The 15446-nt window shown below is 43.2% G+C and overlaps 2 protein-coding genes across 2 annotated transcripts in view; one reads left to right on the top strand and one right to left on the bottom strand.

The window, feature by feature from the left end:
* LOC119386734 (cullin-2) overlaps positions 1–2261 on the bottom strand; it is a 61349-nt gene extending 59088 nt beyond the window's left edge. The window contains exon 1 of the mRNA XM_049413231.1: positions 2105–2261. The gene's annotated coding sequence lies outside the window, so the exon portion shown is untranslated. The remainder of the gene's footprint in view (positions 1–2104) is intronic.
* A 28-nt stretch (positions 2262–2289) lies between these two features.
* LOC119386733 (ATP-binding cassette sub-family B member 6-like) overlaps positions 2290–15446 on the top strand; it is a 71562-nt gene continuing 58405 nt past the window's right edge. Inside the window, 4 exon segments of the mRNA XM_049413230.1 lie at positions 2290–2459; positions 5961–6204; positions 12760–12919; positions 12922–13048. Of these exon segments, the coding sequence (XP_049269187.1) occupies positions 6001–6204; positions 12760–12919; positions 12922–13048 (491 nt within the window). The 5' untranslated portion in view covers positions 2290–2459; positions 5961–6000.

Below are 15446 nucleotides of genomic sequence, written 5' to 3'. Positions count from 1 at the left end.
TACGTAACCAGCATGAATAGCATGCTACAGTGAGTATGTCTTCAAGTACGTAGGTGTCCTCTGGGATCATGAAAGAACAAGATTTGTAAAGGTTATTTTGCAATTTTTAACTGCAAGTGCCCATTCCCATGACCGAAAAGTGTTCTCACAACTCAGAAGTGCATATCATCCAGTCATTGGGGCATTTTGGACATTGCTTTGTCGAACTTTGTGCCATTTGTGATATTCAAATAAACTGTGATTGTACCAAGGTAAACCTGCAATTGAACACGGCTGCTCTTTCCAGTAGTATTTGTAAGCTGCTGTTTGTGACCTGGAAATGTCTGCTAAATGGGAAACGGCTGCTGAACAGGAACCCCTATGGCGTTTGCAGCTTATGAGTTGTGTATAACTGAAACTGCCACTGAAAGTGAGTATCCTGGAATTCAATTTGGAAAGCCCAGATTGTGAGAACTAATGTGTTGCCAAGTTGTGGCATTCCCACATTTAAACAGGCATGTTCGTGATTTCGTGTCTGGATAGTTTAGAAATAAAAAGCGCACTTTACATTCCTGAAAGGACGCCTGTAAAGAGCATGCAACTTTCTACTATTTCGAGAGAATATGAATTACAGTATGCGAAGGCAAAACACGTACATGTTCACGACAAGCCGAATTTCAGTGATGTATCTGGAATTTCACGAGCCTTTTAAACAGCGACAAGAGGGTAAGAATATTGCTGCATTACAAAGAGAAACCATTTTTATTTGATCTACTGATTTCCACTTACACAGACACACATACAAAAGAGTGGTAAACGGAGGTGGATGAAGGCAAAAAAGACGCACAAATGCGGCTAGAAACCTCACGCCCTTTAAGAACAGTATGGCTGCATAGTAAAGCACACGAGACACGTATACTATACTGATACAGTTACCGTAAAGCATCACAGCTATACAATATATGAAAAAGAAAGAAAACATTTGCACAAGTGATTAACATTACTCTGATAACGTGGCATTTTAGAGGTAGCACTTGCTATATTTTTAATGATTTCCTTCCAGTGATAATCTTTATAAGCCGATCATTCCTATACTGAATGAATGGTCTAATGATCTAATACACACGATAATGATCTAATACACACGATGCACAGCTCATCAGCACATCATTGCATTATTGCAGACTTGACTCTTCTGCTAAATATAAGAGCCAGAAAAATGAAATCAGATAGGGTTAAAATAATATCTGACCTGGTAAGCTGGGGCCCAAATGGAGGTTTCCCTGCTCAAGCCAATAAAACCGGTCTACAACCGGTGGCCCGTAGACCAAATGTCACGACTCGTTAATGTAGCGAATCGGACTGCCCTTGCATGATAAACATGTTGCAGTAGAGCACTGCAGTGAAGCTATAGCGGTGGGACATGTGCACAAGGCGTGGGTCAGCTGAGAGAATGGTTACCGAGCGTTGAAAAAAAAAAAGCAAGAACTGCGGTGCTTTCAGTTACGCATGCAAGTCGATATTATGCGGCCGGAGTGCACCGTAGGCGGCTGTTGGTGAAACAAATCTCTACCCCCATGCCTTGGAAAAAGTCGAGCGCACTGCCGATGACTTGCAATGTCTTGTCGAAGCAGCAGAGGTATCAGAGCGTGTATTCGAAGAAATGGAGAAAGACCGCGGGCTGGATGCGGACTAGTCGGGAATCGCATTGTCACAGGGTAGATGGTTAGCCGAGAGGATATCGACTCGAGGAGTACGTCCGGTGTGTCACGCTAACGAAAAGAATCGCCGCATAACTCTATTTTTACAACGTCACGCCCGTTTCTCAACGTACTGCTGCGCACGGGGTTGGCTCGGTACACGGTGGGTAGACTCGTACGATGGTCCCTGCTAGTGGGCCCGAACACCCAACGAAGCTTCGAATCAATCACATTTCACTTCCGCGGAATGAAGCGCACTATTCCCGCAAGAGAAACCTTTGTAACACACCGCCGCACCACCCAGGTGATCGAGCACGTTCACATCACGCTACGATGCAAAGGATGCGATTCGATTCTTGGCCGGACACTGTGCCTTCGCTTTTCCCTCCGAGGCGACAGGGATCGCGGCAAAACACGCTGCTTACCTGACTAAAAGCACCCGACGCTCCAGGGCACGCGAAGACGGCGATCCGTGACCGGCAGTGGAGATTTAATTTGCCAGCGACTCTCGACTACCAAAATCAGCGGTTGCCTTCATTTTGAGACGGTAGAATAGGGCTGGCCTTAGGGCAATAAAAGAAACCCGCCGTTATTTTACCGGGCGTGTGTCGCTGGCGTCGACTGTCGATCAGCTGGGACCGCCGGAGCGAGCCGCAATCACGATTTGGCGATGCGCGCGTGTTTGTCGGTAAACAATACATGATCCTATGACAACGCTCAGTTAACAAACTAGAGAGGCTACTCGGTAAAGCTCTTTTGCGGGAGTCACGTGAATCGCCGGTAAGTAGTGATCGTTCCGAAACTTGTTGCATCTCGCGCTGGGCATGCGGCGCCTCGTGATCAAAAACGTGCTTTGTACGCCTTCACGAAATGCGAGTTGGGTCCAGCAATGTTTCATTTCCACTTTCATGCGTTCTTTTGTAGGATCGTATCGGAAAGCGTGGCTGTCGTTTTGTTTCTCTTAGTTCTAGCCACTAAGAATTGCTCGCTGAGTGATTTAACTCGCGTCTCGTGCACATATATATTATTGTGCTGTGTGTCACGTGCATCCTTTTATGCAAAATAAACAAGCCTGTAGTCTCAGTGCAATGTACTATTTCTGTTTACTATGCCCCTACCTCGATGGGACAGCGGTGGTTCGCCACGCCGTGTGCGCATCCGGCCGCAGATAACACCTGCATGTCTGCGCAGTGGAGCTCAACGGAGTGCCGCCGAGAAAAAAAAAATACAAATGTTGTGTATGTCTCCTATATATGTAGTACATCCGCAGCGAACAATCTAACATATGCAGACTTCTGCAGAATAAAATCTTGCATCGCCGTGATGAAACTCTACTGAGTCATCATCGCACCCACTCCCCCTTTCGTTAGTTTCTCTTCTGTGTGTGCGTGCGTGCCGGTATTTACACGTGCGTATGGGTTGAAAAAATTCGTTTTCGTTGCCACATTTATTATATGTACTCGATTCTTGACCTGCATGTTGATTTCGAACGGAAGCACCAATGAAGTCGCGAACGAAAATGCGCTTGTAGTGCACGATTTGATCATTGATGGTGCGTAATTGATCATAGTTAGCACGTTTATAATTTCTACGCTCCGTGTCCAGAAAGTGTACTATATACTCAGCATATGGAGGCATTAACAGGCCTGTAACCGAAAAGATGTACATGCGTTAATTGTGCTGTGTTTACAATTCAGGAGGTGTGACCCGCGTGTTAATCTTCTCATTGATTTGATCATGACGAGATTCGCCCTTTTTATTTTGGCGTTGAGCATTTGGTAACAGTAGAGATTTTTACAAGCAGCAGGTCCACTGGGCCAAAGACAGCTTAGAGTACAGCTAAGAAATGAGCAAAACCTGCTAATTCTTTGCATTATAACCTACATGAAATCCATGTGATAAGCTTGTACCTTTCAGAGCTAGTTCAAACACTCTGTGGTTTGTTTAGCTGCTGTCCGTGTCCCACCAGGAAAATGGTAAATCTATGCCTGATGAAGAGTTCGCCATTGACAATCAACCTTTGGAGTCTGTACAATATTATGTGTGCCCTAGGTCAGTCACTAACAGGGGAAGCCTGCTTGTGAAAAGGAAATTCACTGAATAGGGATGCGCTGTAGCGCATATGGTAGGCATTTCAGATAATGCATACTGCCAGTTTTCACATCTGAGGATGAAACTTGGGAGGATTGCAAAGAAACTCGCCACCCCACGTTCAAAGATAAGGGTGTGGTTTCCTCCTCGCCTTTACTACCCTTCCTACAGGCCATATCTCCCCCCTCGCCACTTATTTCTTAAAAGCACGTGTACCATGTGAGCACTAAGTGTAGAGCTTATCAAGATTTTGCGCTTGTCAGCTACACGCTGTTATCTCCGTTTGCGCAGTCGTAAACACAGAAAATGAAGTAAGATCAGTTGACTGCGCACGATGGTAATGCACGGCAAGGAAGAACGGATAGGCAGCTGCATGGCAAAGCAGTGCAGGAGACAGTTCACATCTGATATTTCGCGTACATGGACCAATCGAGAGTACGTACTGTATAGACGTCACGGGAATCACTGTTCTGCGTCACGAAGTGTGCCAGAAAAACGACAAACGCCCAGGAGAGAATATTGCGCTCGTTTTTTGTATTTTCAGAGGCTGGTGAGGGGTCCTTTAAGGATCACACAGCGTGCAATGGAATGGAAAATGACAGACATAACATAAAGAGATCGAAAGACAGCAGTATGGATCAGACAGCAAACAGGGGTAGCTGATATTATAGTTTGACAATAAGGGAAAGAAAGGGACTTCGGCCGGCCGCATAATGAGCGAGAAAGGGATACCAAGGGAAGGGGAAAGAAGGCGAGGTCGGCACCGAGTTGGACTGAGTGACAAAATTGAAAAGTTTGCGGGCATAAAATGGAATCTGCTTGCGCAAGATAGGGAGATAATTGGGTGAGGCCTTCATAATGCAGTGACCATAGAATGGCGTGGTGATGATCCTGCACATGACCATATTTGTAATTACTAGCAATGGTACTGAAAAATGTAAATGTTAATACTTGTCTATGAGTGTGAAATCACTACCATCCATGGCCCTTTAATCATGCCAAAATGAAAAAAACTGACAATCACTACGATCTACGTCATCTGTAGTATCCTCTACACAACACACCATGACCAACTACAAACTTGTACGTTGCTGTAAAACTTAAAATAGGTGGCTGCAGAGTGTTGTCATCTACGTCATTCCATGGACCCTGCATATCTGCAGGATTCAAATCGTCTTGTGTATTCACAAATAGAAAACCTATGCAGATTTGATTCCTGGGCTGGTATTCTATAGTGATGCTAGATTCTTTGCTAGTTTTATCATCTACTGTTCACGGTCTGTTGTATTGATATTGTGAACAAACCATCACGCTGACCAAACCAAGTATCAAAAGCACAAAAAGGCATTAGCATCACAGAAGCCATTGCTATACAAAGTACAAGCCCTGACTGCATTTCGATAGGGGTGAAATGCAAAATACCTAACACCTCTGTACTTAGGTTGAGGTACAAGTAAAAAAAACTTCAGTTGATCAAAATGAACCTGGAGCGCCTCATAATTGTACTGTGGTTTTGGTACGTAAAACTCGAATTGTTTTTCTCTTGAACATAAAATTATGCATATATGTGCTATAGATTGACTGTCAAATCTAATTTCCTTGTTCAAGCCTCTGACCATGGCTGGAACCTTGCACAGATTCTAAAAATGAATGAACATTCTTGCCACACATGATGGGTCAAGACACGGCCATGCATGTGTCCCCCACTCATTAGCAAGCTCTAGCATAGACCACCCACGTGCGGTAATAATGTTTGTTCATTCTTAAAACTGGTGCAAGATCCTGGTCAATATTCACCATATTAATTTCCATCTAAATATCACCCAGCTTCCTTAGGCTGCAGCTTCATCTACTGAACACCTCCACTCTTATCAGTCAGTTTCCTGCCCAGTTGCCGATGGTTAAATTATTTTATTATTATTTAATATGTAAACCTGCCCAAATATACAAAGAGAACATAGAGAGGGGGAAGGTTGACAACCGCCACTGAGTGGGGCATAACGCCTGCCAACTCTTTCGCGAAGAAGGACTACAAATAGGAGATGAAGACAGGAAGAAACAAATAGAAAAAAATAAACATGAAACACAGACAGAAAGTAAATTGGTTCATAGAAATTTAATGCAAGTGGTGTGTGTTTTGCATCTACCGTTTGCACTACAGCAAATATCTTGTATTATGCTTCCATGCAGGACGCGCCCTTTTGAAGCGGCAGGCAACAAGGCCGACGAGATGCGTTACTGTCCTCCAAACGTGACCCTGAGCGATGTGTGGACCCGCGAGGGTCTCTCCCAGTGCTTCCTCGACACTGTGGGTCCACCCATCCTTCTATTCATCATACTCCTGGGTGGGGGCATCCAGTGGGCAGTGTACCACAAGTATGCGACGCGCCTCGACACTAGGCTACTACATCGCAGAGGCTGCTACAAGTTCCACGTGAGTGTTCCTCGAGGAACCACATTGGAACAAGCGTAGAGAATGCAGGAGACATACTGTGTTGTGTTGTGTCATCTTCGTTCGGCCATGTTCGAAGTGGGGCTGTTGCAGTGGGGATCATCAGCGCACAGGGCTTAAAATTGGGAGTGGGGCTCGTGGGGGCTCCTCCACCAGAACTTAGGAAGAGACCTGGCCCGCCTTGCCTTGTTAGCCATACATGCACATGTACAGCCGCCCATTTTTTTAACCTGAACATGCAAGCACCGACCACCCAGTCAATAAGTGCCGTTCAACGGAGCGCAGCAGCAAAATGAACGAGAATACACGCATGCGCACGATGAACCTGTGCAGCTGTCCTCTGCTAGGCTGTTCCAAGAACCGGACATTGGGACGCCGGGAACCGGTGCTTGTCGACTCTGCGGTCTACACTCGCGCGTTCAGATTTAAAAAAATATGCGGCTGTACGTTATCTTCTCTCATGCATGCATACATACATGCATCGGTTGCCCCCCCTTTGCCCCGTAATCAAGGAAAGTCTGGCAACCCCGTGACCAAAGAGAGACTAAGCACCTTTCCAAACAAAGGACTTCGGTGACATATTTTTAAAAGCTTTCTTGTGCCTGCATATGCTGCTTGCAAAACAAATAAAGTTTACCCAACGTCCTTACCCTGGCCTACTGGGGAGGCCATGGCCACCGCCCCCCCCCCTGGTACACATGCGTATGTCTGCTGTTCTATTCTAAAGATAGGCTGTGGCAGCAGTTGAACTCTATGCAAGCCTGCATGATAGTGCACAGCAAAACGAAAAATTCAGTCGCATAAAATACAGACAACTCAAGCGGCACTGTTGTCTGGAAAGGCATTTGGAAATAAAAGATTTGTAATAATGAATAATGAGTAAAACTGAAGTGACAAATTAAACAGGGAGGAAAGGTCTGAGAAATATAGCAAGCAATACAAGTGTCAGAATTGCTGAACTTACCGTAATATCCCGAGCAAGCGCCCCTACTCGAGTAAGTGCCCCCTGGCCATTTTCAGGAGATTTGAAATATGCGCCAATGACCGAGCAAGTACCCCTCCCCTCCCCTACCGCCATTTTTTTCCCAAGCTGTTTCCCACTACAGAATCCTGCAGCAGACGTTCCTAGAAACCCAATGGTGAGAGTCTTTAGATAGTGCACAATTTCTTAGTACTTTTACGAATGTAATGCCTCGGGGTTGCATTCTGAATTGCCACAAATTGTCGGAACAGTTGAAGGACGTCTTTTCCTCTTGTCATGACACATGAAATTTCACACAAGGATTCTCTTCGGTTCAGTAAAAGCAGTAAACCCGTCAGTATTCAATAAAGTATTTGATTAGAAGCACAGGTGTGCATTCTTCCTAGAGGCTATTCCGCCGCCATCTTGAATTTTTGTTCGCGACCGAGTAAGGGCTCCCCCCTCTAAATCTTGTCCGGTTTTCTTTTACTGCAGGGGGGCGCTTACTTAGGATTTTACGGTACTGCGCTATAACACCATCACTGACAATGTAGAGGACCTCATGAAATCCAAATTAAGGCAAGCTGAGAAAAAATGTATCTTATTTTGTTCCCAGATAAATTATAGCAATTGAACAGTTTTTCATATTACTTTAAGTGGTGTGTATAACTGACATATAATTGGTTGGGACACAACAAATATTTTAAAGGAAAGGCTAGAAACAGTACAGTTAAAAAGCATATTTCACTTTCAAATGTCACAGAAAAAAATATTTCAATATCATTCATTCCTCAACAGAATGTGTTGGCGGGCTAGTTGGTGAGAATCCATAGTGCTTTTTTAGCGCAAAAAACGACACTGAAAGTTCTGTCTTCTTTCTTGTGGTGTCGTTTTTTGCACTAAAAAAGCTCTCTCATTCATTCCTATTTCAATATCATATATCAGTATTCAACCGTATTTCGATATGCAGCCAACAATATAAAAAAAAATTTCAATATCAATATCCAACCGTTCCTTAACTAAACATCTACTTTAGTTATACAGTTCTAACGTTGTTGTCTGAAATAAGTTTTGAAAGAATGGTGTGTGTTAGATTTGAATATGAAACAGTAATAAGGTATCCTTGCCGACATTAAATATTGCTGTAGTCCAATCCAATCTATGTCTGACTGCATCTGTAGCAGATGAATGAGCTTTGTGGCCTCTTCGTAAGTTTGTTAGGCTAGCATGTAATATTCATCAAACTGGTGAAACTTTAATCTTGTCAAACACATATGAATTTTTTTGACACCATTCTGGTTAGTCCTGCAGCTGACACAAAATTTGTTCCTTTTTATGCATTTGGAATTCTTAGTGAAAAGTCATCACGAACAAAAGTGGTAGAAAGTTTAAGTTTGTAGCAATTTTTATTACATTTAGGTTTATCGCTCTCCAGCCCTTTGAATGGCCTTGATTTTTAAACTCCTCTTGATTCAAGACAAACTAGTATTTCAAATCTCCAACCTCTGATACTAAGTGTATCTTTTATTAGTTGGCATGACCCTTCCGTTCCTAGACTTGTCTAGCAACTAGCCTGCTTTAGTTGAGATATGTCATATATGATCAAATTTGATTTCCTGCTTCTTTTGTCAACGCTATTCACTTGTTGCTAAAAGGAGCTTCATGCTGTGTTCAATCTGACGAAGATGTTCTTCAGCTGTTTTCACCCTGAATTCTAGCTTCATTAATGTGCGGAGACGTAGTTGCGTGCATCTCATTAGCTGCATTGTTTTGTGTTTTATTTTAACTCATAGCATGTGGGATCTCTTAGTTGTGCTCAAGCAAAACAGTACACAGTTGTGCAAAGCAACTACCCAGCACCTCCACCATTTGATAGTATGCATTTAACGGTGTATGTATGGTAAGCTTTTATGGAATCAAGAGCAAGGAGCAGAGCAGTCAGCGGACAAATGGAGCGAGCGGGAGCTCTAACCACAATAACTATCTTTTTTGTTTTTTTTGCTGGCATCCATGTTTGTCACTCTACAGGACATTTCTTGCACTTTTTATGCAGTGCTATGCCAGCTAGCCAAATTGTGTGAGCGTTGTTGCAGGTTTGAAGTGATACCTGAAATGGGCAAGCATAGCCAGTAGAGCTACACCAGTGCTAAGTAGGAAGGCTCACTGTGCTGCATGGACACACTCCCTCACCAGAATAGGAATTGGCCTCCCTGGTGCAGTATTTGGCAGCCATGACATGCGTGATGCTTACAGTTAAACCCTGGCCCTCAGTCCCCAGTGGCTGTGAAGCATCCGACCATGGCTGTGGTCAGTCTTGTGTAATGCTATAGCAGAGAGTGCTAAGAATCACTGGATCCGGACAGGCCACCACTTGAAACTGCGTCTGGCAGTGTTCTACACATGAACCCTCCCAAGTGCAGCTAGAATAACTGAGCTCTTTAGAGAATTACCATGTACTGGGATATCATTGGCCTTAGGAAGATTAGTAAAATAGGGGAGCCGTGTACACACAGTGCTGACTGATGGCCATGTTCTGTGTGTAGCTGACGGCTCCCCGAGAGGAGAGAGTATGTGTGGTATTTTTAATTCAGGAATATGTAACCGGCGACATTAATTAATTCTACAGAATCGGTGAAAGGGTAGCCTGCATCGCGATTGAGCTGAATGGGAGATATATAATCTGAAAGTAGTACCAGGGTACGTTCCAGCATCCAGTCATGATGACGAGGGAGTGCAACAACGCCATGAGGATGTAGAATCGCGGCAATGCGATAGTAAAAAAAATGGCATAACTCTACTAGCTGATGCAGACAGCTTTTGAAGGACATCCGGAAAAAGGGAGACTGAGGTAGTGGCTGTAGAGACAGGAATTACAGCTAAGATGAAAGAGATTTGAGGATTCATAAAAATTCCTATAAAATGCATGAATAATGTTTATTTTTCCTCTCCTTCAATTTTGGCCTTCAGGGTGCTTTAAGCCCCTGAATTGTTTTTCAATATTTAGTCCGATGTTCTGTACAAACCCTGCGTAAGCTTCAAGTTCCAAAGAAGAGCAAGAAGCACCAGTTCTCCCAGATTTTCAAAACTGGCATGACAATGTATTTCATTCGATACTTCAAAAAACTGATATATTGAAAACGGTGTCAACCTGAAAATTCCGTGTATTCCCCTTGCGGATTCATTGCTGCAATTCATCAGTTGCAATATGTGCCATGAGGTGATTAACCCATTGAGAGTCGATTTCTTTTTTTTTGTCAAATGCGACCCCTCCAGGGTGAGTTATTTTTATTGCATATTTAAAATCTTCAAAATGACCTATTTAGGAAAAAAATATTTTTATTGGCCAATTGACGATGGACTGCTTATTCATGAATAGTATAAATAAAAATGAGAAAGAAACTTATGTTATTAATAAAATATATGTTCAGTATACTCTAAGTAAATGAAAATTCCTTCAGCGAAATTGCTGCTTAAATGGGCCAACTACCTCTAATATGATTGTTTTCGTACTTGAATTGTGGACCCCTATTTATACGTCAGGAAATGAACTCCTGTTTAACGGAACATATTTTCTTGGTTCCTTTAGGTTCCGTTTAACGAGAGTCTACTGTATGATCACTTCAACAAAATATATTTCACAGGTTTAGAAAAGAAAGGACATACCAAGAAAGAAGATGTGCAGGCACGGTAGCGTCGTTTGTGTGGAGAAGCATTGTTTGTATATACCAGTACCCACCTGCAAACAGCCGAAATAGCATTTATGTCATTAGTAAGCGACGTAGCATCTACCCTTTGTGAGATTAGAAACTACATCAACACCAGCTTTTGCAAGCGCATCAAACGTAAACATTGGAATGTAAACCGAAGGTCAATGGCACTAGTAAAAAATTTCCTACTTCCCCACAGGGTGACAGCAATTGCTCGACAAAAAAGAGTTGAAAAAGTGGCATGTTTTGTAAGCATACAGACGGCACCATAAGCTTACGTCATTGGACATTTGGGACTTGTTCATGGCTCTTTATTGATCCTCGAAGGGTTAACTGAAAATGTAATTAGAGAATTTTAGTTAATCAGAGATAAATTAGCATGGTTAGAGCATTTACAGGTGCCTGTCACACCTTATTAACTTGCTTTCGATGAAGAGAGTTTCTTGTATTATATTTGTGGGATATATTTCAATGCACTTAGCTATTATATTTTCTTTATATCTGGCTGTTGTAGTGGGTTATATTGCTTCTATCCACATTACTTGCATCTATTAGAAAATAATGCCTTGTTTTTCACTGCTGTGTAATGTAAGAATGCTTTTCTTATGTAGCATGTTTTGTTGCCGATTCTTGAGTGCATTCTTGCCCCTCCTGCTAAGTTCCACATTTGGCCAGCAGTGTTTTGTAATTAAAGGGACACTAAAAAGCAAAACAATTTTTCTAATATTAGTAAAGTACTCTTTCACAATACCAAAAACACCACGCTTGCTCTGAGAATACGCTTAGTATGCGAGAAAACGCGCAAAAACAAAATATGGATGGCGACGCCACCTTGAAGTTTCCACACCATTCGCCATGACATCGCATGTTTTGACGGCGCCTACTAGGGTCTACGTAGTTCCTAATTGGTAAAAATGAAGTGCATTGTCCTTTGAGGGGGCCATAGAGCTAACATACCAAGTTTGGGGTAATTTTGTTGAGCCAATGGTACCAAAATACGATAAATACACTTTGAAATCCGTGACGTCACGAACGGAGATTTCGACGCAAAATTTTAAAATGAAACTTTGAACTTGATTTTCTCTATTGATAAACCTATGATGGCTAAATTAATGACATTAGAGTTCTCAGAGCACAATTTATTGATCTAAACCGATTCATTGATTCTCTTTAGTGTTCCTTTAAAGTGAAAATTTCTTTTTTCCTCATAAACCCTGCATTTATGAATTTTTGAAAGCATTACCTGAAAACCATGTGTATTAGGCCTTGTGTGTCATCCAAGGCCACTCCCAGGGATAATCTTCTTTTGGGGGAGGGCGGCGGGAGTCTTTATGACGACAAGAGTGGCCATTTTGAAATATTCATACTCAACATATTTTTGTGCATGAATCAATTGCACATTGCTGACAATATTACTGTATAAAGGTACATTACACTCACATGTACTATTGCGGTGGAAAGAAATGCTAACGGTGCGGCATCTATGCGCTTTGCTGTTCACATTTCTTTTCAAGTGGTTGTAGCCTGGCTGGCAATAGACAGACACTAGAGTCATCCATGATACATTCAAGGGCGACTCTGGCATACTGTTATCGCCACCAAGGTGAGACACAATGAAAACAAATGCAAACAGTAGAACACTTACGCACCGCCCTGTTACGCATTTCTCTCCATCGCCCCTGTACAGCATGTAGTACTGTGACATGCACTGAACAGTATGCTGCCGCCACGATAATTGAGGTGTGTCAGATCCCCCTAATCCCCCCTGCGTATGGCCCTGGCATCAGCATCGACACATGTGAGACATGCTGGCCAAAGAGGGTGGGCATTTCATGCAATCATTGTGAAGAACGGCTGTTCACACTGCAGACGTCGCTCATGATGGCGCTGGCTACATCGTGCCTGGTGCGTCTGGCCGTGGTTTCGGGCATTGGGGGTGCTCCAGTCGAGGGCCACCAGCTGGTCTGGGCCCTGTGCATGACACCGGCCTGGCTGCTGTCAGTGCTGGTGACGCGACTGGAGCGCCACTGGGCCTGCCCAGCACACCCACGCATGGGCATGGCTTGCCGCTGCTCCTCTTTTGGGCCATGAGTGTCATCCATGAGGCCCTGGCTTTCCTTGGGCTGCACAACACCACCTGGTGGTTCCAGGTCCACACGTCAGTGCCAGCTTTGTTCTTTCCTTCGTTCAGTTTCCTGTGTGTGTGTATAGCAGAGTGGGTGGATAACACGCACACTTATGTAGTTATAACACTTGCCACGATGGCTTAGTGGCTCCGATTTTGTGCTTGCCACTCTCCATGGTGGCATGGTGGCCAAAGTGTTCAATTCGGGGCATGGCAGATGTATTTTGCTAGGGACAAAGCACAAAAAATGCTCGTACACTTAGATTTAGATGCACAATAAGGTAATCCAGCTGACCAAATTAACCTGGAGTCCCTTAATTACCACAGTTTGCCCCATGAACATCCCATAGTTGTGATGCATGAAACCCTAGGACTAAAACATATTTTAATGTGACAGATGGTTTAGCAAAGGTTATTGACTGTCAGTGTTGCTATCGTTCCTGCTATTGAACTATCTAACATGGTGGACAGGCACAAAAATTTTGCACACCCTTTGAACAATGAAGAAATTTAGGAAAATTGAATGAGGCAAAAATAGTAGAGCTGTGCGAATAGCACAATTTTGGGTGCGAAGCGAATTCGAATATTGAAGTGCGAGTGCGAATCGAATAGAATATTTTTCAAATATTTCTCGAATATTTCTAGAATGTTTCTCGAAAACTTCGAAGCGAAATTGCAGAAAACAAAGTTCGAGAGGATTCCTAAGCATATTCTTATGAGATAGCAACATGAATGTTTCTTTTCACTAGGTTGATCAAGCACTGGCGGGGTGGTGTTTCATAGTTGTCTTATCAAGAATGAGGCAATGTAGAGGCCGAATTGTATTTATGTACATGATTTGGTGCAACCAAAGTTGCCGACAACACTTTACACATGATAGGCAATGATGCCATTTCCTCAGCCTCTCCTCCTCTTTCAACTTTTGCGGAAGCCCAACTGATGTGGCGGACGCAGGTGTGCTCCCTTCAAGTCCGGAGTTCCAAATCTGCCTCGTAGGTGTCTATATAGTATAAGAACATCTGAAATTTTGGATGCTAAAAAGCTACGGCGTCCGGTTTTTTCGAACTTCCTGCCCAAATTTCAGGTCCAAAACAGCATTAATTGAGCCCCCACCTCTGCCGCATCTTTCATCTCCATGTTGGAACCAGCGTTTTCTTGAGTTAGTACATTTGCGACCGTAGCGAAGCTTGAAAGGCAGCTTTGCCGCAATAAGGGATGTGATGAGGTGAAGCATATTGAAAATCTAGGGACCCCTTCCAATTGGACGTTGACTGTGTCTTGGCTAAGTTCCACTGTAACGGAGCTTGAAAGGCAGCTTTGCCGAAATACGGGGGTGTGATGAGGTGAAGCATACTGAAAATCTAGGGACCACTTTCAATCGGACGTTGACTGTGTATTGGCCAAGTTCGACCGTAACGGAGCTTGAAAGGCAGCTTTGCCGCAATAAGAGAGTGTAATGAGGTGAAGCGTATCAAAAATCTGAAGGGGTCACTTTCAATCAGACGTTGACTGTTTTTGCTTTTGAGAAGTTCGAATAGTTCGAATAGTGAAATTTGAGTGCGAATCGAATCGAATAGAAAATGTTATGCGAAAAATATTCGAAATTTCGAATATTCGCACACCCCTAAAAAATAGTTTTTCGAAACTCTGACTTGAAGGTGTCTTCAAAGAACAGTGACAGCGAGGAAGTGGCCATGGTGCCAGAGGAGCACAAATTATCCCAGATAAAGCAAATAATTAGCTCGAGTGTTCATTCTTGTTCTGGTTTTCAGAGGAAAATTTTTTGGAAAATATTCAGCAACATATTGCCAATAAATGGCATTTTAATTTAAAGGATTACCGACACATAATTTTGAAGCCAAGGTAACTTTAGAGAGAGATTTGTGTATACACTTAAACATCATCTACAAGATATCAGCATTAAATGTAGACTAGAACATATTAACGCGATAGCGTTAGAGAGCTCGTTTCACGGAAATTTCGCCGTCACCGACGGCGTCGCTTGTGAGCGAAAAATCGTCCGTGACCGAAAAATCGAGAAAGATGCAAATAAAATAAACAATGAAAACCTTGCAAATAAAATAAACAATAAAAATCTTCTGTCCTATTGAATATCGAACACAGGCCGTTTGCGTGGCAAGCAGATGTCCTACAACAAATCCACAATGTTACTTGCAACTGCTTCGGAAAAAAACACTACATAAATGCCATGTAGGGGAAGCAGTCTCAACACATTTTGTTCGGCAGGTGTCACGACGAAAATGAGCCTATTCGGCGATTTGTAGGTGCGCATTGGCAAGGCCATCAAACTACGTTTCTTGCGTGACGCCATGCTTCCAAAAAAGCCGGGATAGTGCAGCCATCGCTGCTGAAAACACACACAAACTTCCAAACAGCTCCAAAAATGGACAACTGTGTCCACCTAGTGGAA

The sequence above is a fragment of the Rhipicephalus sanguineus genome, chromosome 3, assembly GCF_013339695.2.
Source record: "Rhipicephalus sanguineus isolate Rsan-2018 chromosome 3, BIME_Rsan_1.4, whole genome shotgun sequence".
Taxonomy (NCBI): domain Eukaryota; kingdom Metazoa; phylum Arthropoda; class Arachnida; order Ixodida; family Ixodidae; genus Rhipicephalus; species Rhipicephalus sanguineus.
This window is presented reverse-complemented; position numbering and strand designations above follow the sequence as displayed.